The 8107-nt window shown below is 46.4% G+C and overlaps 1 protein-coding gene across 1 annotated transcript; it reads left to right on the plus strand.

Moving 5' to 3' along the window:
• The first annotated feature begins 392 nt into the window (after window positions 1–392).
• rpl3 (ribosomal protein L3) lies at window positions 393–4256 on the plus strand. Its single transcript, XM_083676848.1, has 10 exons — window positions 393–414; window positions 1057–1249; window positions 1542–1710; window positions 2128–2263; window positions 2569–2755; window positions 3020–3180; window positions 3322–3423; window positions 3532–3627; window positions 3737–3856; window positions 4129–4256. Exons 1-10 carry the CDS (start codon window positions 412–414, stop codon window positions 4171–4173), a joined length of 1212 nt encoding a protein of 403 aa, XP_083532974.1. The 5' UTR covers window positions 393–411; the 3' UTR covers window positions 4174–4256.
• Window positions 4257–8107: the final 3851 nt, after the last annotated feature.

Below are 8107 nucleotides of genomic sequence, written 5' to 3' on the forward strand. Positions count from 1 at the left end.
TAATTGCCTTATTTGTCTACCTAACTTGAATGTATGGAAGAAAAAAATGTTATGCTGTGATCCTATTCTCTGTTTATTTCCATGCCTTTATAGTGATTTTGGTGTCAGTTGTAAATAAGCTTTGTGTCAGTACTTTTCACACAACATTTCCAATTAACCATGTTGTCAAAGTATACGTAATCTATATCAAATGTAGATTTCTCAATGGTATAAAAAACGAATCCTGCATCTTGAGCTTCCTGAGCTCCTGCTGTGTGAGAGCGACACCAAGCGGCTACCAAAGATTATCGAAGTAGCAGCAGAATCCATGGCACAAGGCGGAGTCACGCTCAATCACGTGTTGGTCACGTCCTTGTATAAATACAAGCCATCCCCGTTTCTTTGGCCTCTTTCATTCGGATCGGAGACAAGATGGTGAGTCCGCATTCCCGCTGTCAAAGTTATGACTTCAATCCGACAGGCATCCAAGCCATCCGTTATTTTTTCGTCTTGCAACTAGTATGATAATAACAATGTGTTAGTGCTTTACACACAGACTATGTCATTGACGTGTGATATCTATGATATGGTATAATTATTGGATAGTACACGCAGTCACTGTCACACCGGTCACTTCCAAAATGGTAGCTGGAAGTAGTCACTGAGGCCTAATCAGGATTAGAGTGCAATTTAGCAACAAACTGTTTATATTTAGGGACGGTTGGTCTAAATCAAGGAATGTGTAGTACCAATAGATCTGTTTTTAGTTAATTTAATCTATGGGTCAGTGACGTTTCTAAGGATGACGCAGGGCCTAAACAGCCTGATGCTATGTAGCCAGAGTTCAGTAGCTAGTTACTTTTTACTTTGCAGGCAGGATTATAATACTTTTCTGTTCTTTTGAGCAACTATATATGAATGATGATTACCTCGACGGGCGGACAGACTGGCAAGCTTCGTGCTGGCGTTGTTGAATGTCGAGTACTGACGTATACTAACGTGCGAGTGTTAGCCATCTACTCGGTGACCTTTATGCGTGTAAATGCCACATCTAAATGCTATTTGTTTTATCCACAGTCCCACCGTAAGTTCTCGGCTCCTCGCCACGGTTCCCTTGGTTTCCTGCCCCGCAAGAGGAGCAGACGTCACCGTGGTAAGGTGAAGAGCTTCCCCAAGGATGACCCCAGCAAGCCCGTCCACCTGACCGCCTTCCTCGGCTACAAGGCTGGCATGACCCACATCGTGCGTGAAGTTGACAGACCTGGCTCAAGTGAGTTGGAGCCCTCAGGATTCTGGGTGTTGCTGGACGTGAATGAAATTGTTGTATGGGGATTTAGTTTGATTTAGATTTCTGCCTGTGATGATACCCTCGACGGGCGGACATATTGGGTCTAACCCTTGCTGAATGTCGAGCACTGAGCGCAGTCTACATTATCCCGAGCTATGATGACAATTGGCACATTAGGCTAATGTCATTGGCTAAAAGTAATCCATGAGACTAATGGGGATGTTGAGTTGTATTCAACCTGTAACCGCCAGTTTTCTCCCCTCCTTTTCTGCAGAGGTGAACAAGAAGGAAGTGGTTGAGGCAGTGACCATTGTGGAGACTCCTCCCATGATTGTGGTTGGTGTTGTTGGGTACGTCGAGACCCCCCGTGGCCTGCGTTCATTCAAGACCATCTTCGCCGAGCATGTCAGTGACGAGTGCAAGCGTCGCTTCTACAGAAACTGGTGAGACATTGTCAACAAATTAATTTGTGAAACTTACTGTAGCAGTCTTAAAATGTTTGTTAAATGCATTTTACTAGTTTGTTTGGATGTTGGAGCTTTTATGTTGCTGCCCAGTGTATAAAACATGTCCTGTGTTTTACTGAGCATGTCTAACATTACGGTGCCCCCTTGTGGCAGCTCCTCTCAGGTGCCTCGTGCCCTGATGAGCTCCGGGCTCCTCTGGCCGGTGGAAAGGGCTTCTTAGAAACCGTGCCATGAGCCGAAACCTCCTTCAAGCTGTCTTTGCCCCCTGTAAGGGGAAGGCAAGCAGCTGTGCGCAGTGTTCTTCCGCTGTCCCTCTGGGGTTATGAAGGACCTGTGCCAAACCGTGTGCGTGTCTGCTCCTGTGTACCCTCCGCTCGCGCTGCATGCTCTCAGGTACAAGTCCAAGAAGAAGGCCTTCACCAAGTACTGCAAGAAGTGGCAGGATGATGAGGGCAAGAAGCAGCTAGAGAAGGACTTTGCCTCCATGAAGAAGTACTGCCAGGTCGTCCGCATCATTGCCCACACTCAGGTTGGTCTGAATTAAGTATTCTGACACCCCACTATTGACATGGAATAGCCAGAACCTTCCCTTATGTATTCTGCCACCCTTTGTGTGTCTATGATGAGACCACGGAACACTGCGTCAGGCATGACGTCCGACACGCATGAGGACCGTTCCAGCTGCCTTCCTTCTGAGACCACTTCCTTAGTATCATGATTTTGCCATTAAGAACTCCTGTCCCAGGTTAAATTTCCCTCATTTAGTGTAACTCTTAAGGTGAAGGCCTGTGTACCTGGACCAGTCTCTAATCTGCCCCTCTCTCCTCCCCACAGATGCGCCTTCTGCCCCTGAAGCAGAAGAAGTCTCACCTGATGGAGGTGCAGCTGAACGGAGGCTCTATCGGTGACAAGGTCGACTGGGCCCGTGAGAAGCTGGAGCAGGCTGTTCCCATCACCAACGTCTTCACCCAGGACGAGATGATCGATGTCATTGGAGTCACCAAGGGTCACGGATACAAGGGTATGTTGGCTTAACTGGTGTACAGTTTAGCTCTAATGAATGGGTGGGAAAAGCTGACATGGCACTTGTATCGATTGGGTAGAAGCAAGAGATTGTAGCAATATTGTCGGTGATGAGACCACGGAAATCTGCGTCAGGCACGACGCCTGATACGCGTGAAGAAATATTCCATGCTGCCTTCCTTCTGAGACTAGTTGCACTTATTCATTTGACCAAACTGTGTGTTGGATTCAGGAAGTTGCACTCACACTACTTTTTCTACAGGTGTCACCAGCCGTTGGGGCACAAAGAAGCTCCCTCGCAAGACCCATCGTGGTCTGCGTAAGGTGGCCTGTATCGGTGCCTGGCATCCTGCCCGTGTGGCTTTCTCTGTGGCCCGTGCTGGTCAGAAGGGTTACCACCACCGCACAGAAATCAACAAGAAGGTAAGTGACATGGGAGGTGACGAGAATAAAGGAAATAATGGAACCTGTTACTGGACACATGGAACATGGAACCTGTTACTGGCAGAAATCCATCTTGCTCTGTGAAATTGCAGTCTAATCTTTGTATTCTGTCCATTCCAGATCTACAAGATCGGCCAGGGCTACCACACCAAGGATGGCAAGCTGGTGAAGAACAACGCTTCCACAGAGTATGATCTGTCCAACAAGAGCATCAATCCCCTGGTAAGTTCCTCGAACATCTGTAAGGCTCTTTTTGAGTCTGTTCCTCCGTCACAGTTTGTGGTCATGAAGAAGAACAGTTGGCTAAATGTTGCACTTGTATGTTTTCAGGGAGGCTTTGTCCACTATGGAGATGTGACCAATGACTTTGTCATGCTGAAGGGCTGTGTGATTGGGACCAAGAAGAGGGTGCTCACCCTGCGCAAGGTGAGGAGTCTGCCCCCCCCCCCATTGCAATATACAAGAGTTCTGAAGGCCCCTGAAATTATGATTTAATAGTTTTTGTATTGAGAGCTTTTTTTTCTGTCCCCTGTAGTCTCTGCTTGTGCAGACAAGCCGTCGTGCCACTGAGAAGATCGACCTTAAGTTCATCGACACCACTTCCAAGTTTGGCCATGGCCGATTCCAGACGGTGGAGGAGAAGAAGGCGTTCATGGTATGTTTGAAAATGGCTGTTATTGCTTTCACGCCTTGCGACATCACCCTACTCCATCAGCCCCCTTGCACTGTTCGTAACCTGGTTCACCTGGTCAGTATGAACTTGGGTTCCATTCCAGTGCTAAAGAGAACTTCAGGGAGGCAGGGGAGCGGTACCTTTTTGTGCTGTTCCCTGTTCACTCACTGGGAACATTGCCCCTCATGCCACTGTAGTGGTTAATTGCTGATCTCTGTATTGGCACTGTCTGACCCATTTCTTCTCTCCTACAGGGACCACTCAAGAAGGACCGCATTGCCAAGGAAGAGACTGCCTGAAGTCCCTGTCCTCCAGCTCTGTCTGTGTAATGAGCATGTTTCATACAGCACTGCAGAGTTATTTAATAAAAAGACCAAAAGAAGTCCTGCCTTTCTCCTTTATTATGTACTGTGAGCCTAACCAGGTAAATGGATTTAACAGGTACTTTTGTGAAGTTAAAAGCTAACTTGGTATGGTCGACATGGATGATTAGAATCTGCGTCCAGTTGAAGTTCCCTCTCCTCGGCTATAGTTTTATCAATGTAGAGGTTGCCTACCCTGGCGGTGAACTGAAGAAGCTCCCACCTAAAACCTGTTGTGGTTGGTGTAAAGTGGCCTGTGCAGTGCCAGATCAACAAGGTGAGTGACATGGGAGGTGCTGACAAAGAATGGAACCCATCACTGGACACTTGCAGGAACGCTCTGAAATTGCAACCTAAATAGTTCTGTCTGTTCCAGATCTACAAGATCAGCCAGTGGTGCTACCACACCAAGGATGGCACGCTGGTGAGCTCTTACTGAGTGAGCTGTCCAACAAGAGCACTCTGAGCTCTTGCAGTATGGAGATGGTGATCAATGACTGTCATGCTGAAGAGCTGTGATGGGGACGAAGAGCGTGGTCACCCTGTGCAAGGTGAGTTTGCCCCATGTCAATATAATAATGTAAGCCCTTGGTTATAATAAATGTTTGAATTATTGAATAATGTTTGTTCTATCCCCTGTAGTCTGCTGGTGTGGATGAGCTATCGAGCTTGATGATCAAGGGTACATCACCACAAATGCCTCCCATTTCAGGCAGTGGAGGAAATGAAGGCGCTCTTGGTATGTTTGAACTCTTTTCTGATGTACTACTGTATTCATGCCCCCTTGCACTGTTCGGAACCTGGTTCGCCTGCTCAGTATGAACTAGGCTTTTTATACATGTGCTATATAAAACTTCAGTGAGGCAGGGGAGCGGTACCTTCTTGTGCTGTTCCCTGTTCACTCTCTGGGAACATTGCCCCTCATGCCACTATTTTAACTGTAGTGATTTAATTGCTGATGCCTCTATCACTGACTGAACCATCTCCTCTCCTACAGGGACTACTCAAGGACTGCATTACCAAGGAAGAGACTGTCTGAAGTCCTTGTCCTCCAGCGGTGTCTGGTGGAATGAGTTTTCATACAGCACTGCAGTTATTTAATAAAAAAAATAATAAAAAAGGCAAGACTTCTTTCTCCTTTGTCATAAAATGCCTTTGAACCATGCCATGAGTACTCAGTCTAGTCAGGTAAACAGTTAACAGGTGCACCCATCAACGATAAACTTTAAACTTGACAAGGTCGACATGGATGGTTAGAATCAGCTGACTGTTAAAGTGGCTGGCTGTTAGCATTGTGACTGCCAGTGGCCCCTGGTCTGAGCATTGATTACGTTATCTTATGATGACTGATGGATAGATGATTCACTTAAACAAATGTATTTGGTGTGAGTTGCTTTGGATAAAGGCGTCAACTAAATGCCATAAATGTGAATGTCTGTTCCTCGCCCATCGTCCCTATGAGGGTGAACTGAAGTGAGTCTAAGCATTTGGTCAGTGGTGGCCTTGTAGTCTGCCTGTGTCAGCGTGTTGGAAAGCTGCAGATGACGGCTCAGTCAATAATATATACAGCAGATGTGGTTAATTGGTACAGTACAAGTCAGCTGGCCTTCAGATTGACGCCCAAGGTTGGCTGAATTGGAGGCCATGATGTTTGTGCTTGTGGTCTGTTAGAGGCAGTCATTATTTCAATAGGCTTATGTATTAAAAGTATTCACCCATGTCTCTGACGTGATGGTACACCTTTATGATTTCTGTACAAACAGCAGAGCCACTAGACAAGTACTTTGGTCCTTTCACCCCATGCCATCCTCCTACAGCCTTCCTGTGTGTGGGAGGAGGTGACTTGGCTGATGGCAGCCCTCTGCTCTGCTGCTGCAGGCTGGTCCACATGTTCACAGAAGAGAGGACTGCAGTCTGCAGCTGGGCTGCCGGCCCTTGCACCACTTTACACGTCATACACAGAAAATCAGTGCAAGCACCAAGCTGGGCACTCCCTGTGGTTTTGTTGACAGATTAACCATACGTATTATACCATTGTTTTCAATGAGAGTTATGTTAAGATGTTATAATTTGCATATTGATTTTTACATGTGAATGTGTCGGAAACCATACACCATCTATAATGTATTTGAATCTAAAGCCATGTTTTAGTATATTGCGTTCTCATGCATTGTACTTGTACTGTATATCCTTTATTTATCAATACACGTAATTGAAAATGTGACATTTTCTGATGAACTTTATCAGAGTTGCTTAAAGGTTGTCATCTTTTAACCTCCATTTGGATACAAACCAGAAGGGCAGTGTCAGCTTTGAGTTCTTAAAGCAGCAAAGGCCTCCCCATGTTAACAGGATAAGTGTAAAATATAATTACATTCCATATAGCTAACATTGCAAGCTGTATGTCCTTGTGCCCAGGGCTTATGCACATATTTGGCTGACTTCAGTCAGAACTTTCCCAGCTACTGTACAGTAATTAAGCTTCACCATCCTCTGACTCATCATGGCAAAACTGCTTTCACCTCCACTTCAGCAGGTAATGAGGAGGACCCTGAGAGGGCCTCGCAGGCCATTTAGACGTCCCTCAGAATGCCCGTTTGAGAGATCTATGCATAATATTTTGCACTCTTTGCAAAAATGAGGATTTTCAAAAGGATTTTCAAGGTCCCCTCCATATTTTCCATTAACCTAAAGTCTTTGGAGGACCATTGTCATCTTTACATACGTAGCATTTCCAGCTTGTCTCAACTTTCACCAACCAAAGCAGTTCTTCTCATTGGTCAAAGACAAAGATCCTAATATGTCACAATATGATATTGTCACAGTACATCCCCTGAAATAAGTGGTGCAGTGTCCAGGCTGCTTGTTTCTGGGAGAGGGGAGAGGCAGGCTGGAGCAGAGCAGAGCAGAGCAGTATGTCGTTGTGGCTGGAGGGAGAGTCATGGAGATAGCCCTGCTGTTATGTAATAACCTCCAGAGGCACTGACCCTCACTGCAGCACAAGCAGAGATGCAGTCCCAACACCCACAGCGCTCTTTCACATAATTTCACTTTTTTTACACCCAAATGTGCCGGTAACGGTCCAGAAGTACAGGACTAATTACTCTCTTATTTCATAATGCAGGTCAGGTGTCCTGATCATGCTATTCTCTCTATGAACCTCACCATCTGCTACCCAACACCTCTGTGTACATTTTAAAAGCCATCCACAAGAATGAAAGAAACACACAACGCATTTCAGCACGAGTCCACTCTGATGATTGCAGTAACAAACAGTTACTAACAAATATCACATGACAAAGATTTATCTCATATTATATACAGTAAGGGGCCAGTATGGGGTGTTTGGTCCTATAAACTCTAGCCTGTGGCTCTCTGAAGCGTACAGTGGATCCTCCAGTACATCGCCCTCAGTCCTGAGGCAGCTGCTGTTGGTAGTGGGACAGGAGCCAGGTAGTCAGGGTGCATGCTGGGACTGCAGAGAGGATGGCCAAACATTTGATTTGTGTGTGTGCGTATGCGTGTCAAGTGTGTGTGATATTGTGTGTGTGTGTGTGTGTGTGTGTGATATTGTGTGTGTGTGTGTGTGAGGGGTGTCCTGGCCTGGCAGAGAGTCAGTATTGTCCTGCAGGGTGAGGGAACACGCTGTGGCATTATGGCTGGGCGTCTGACAGTGGAAAAAGCCGTTGGGGAGGACCTTCCTCTCAGGATTACTGCACATGGAGAAGATGGGGACCAGGGGCCTGTCCGTCGGACGAAAGGAAGCCCTGCTCCCCCTCACTCTGCAACACTCCAGGAGGGAGCTTTGAAAATTATAGATGAATGGATCTTCAATACACTGAAATGCACTGAAACTGCAGCAAGGTCTGAG

Source organism: Argentina silus (genome assembly GCF_951799395.1).
Source record: "Argentina silus genome assembly, chromosome: 9".
Taxonomy (NCBI): Eukaryota; Metazoa; Chordata; class Actinopteri; order Argentiniformes; family Argentinidae; genus Argentina; species Argentina silus.

Bases quoted from the DNA above. Each gene is read 5' to 3' on its own strand.
- rpl3 (XM_083676848.1), top strand. The intron at 1,250-1,541 runs GTGAGTTGGAGC...CCTTTTCTGCAG, and splicing joins AGTTGACAGACCTGGCTCAA to AGGTGAACAAGAAGGAAGTG. The intron at 2,756-3,019 runs GTATGTTGGCTT...CTTTTTCTACAG, and splicing joins CAAGGGTCACGGATACAAGG to GTGTCACCAGCCGTTGGGGC.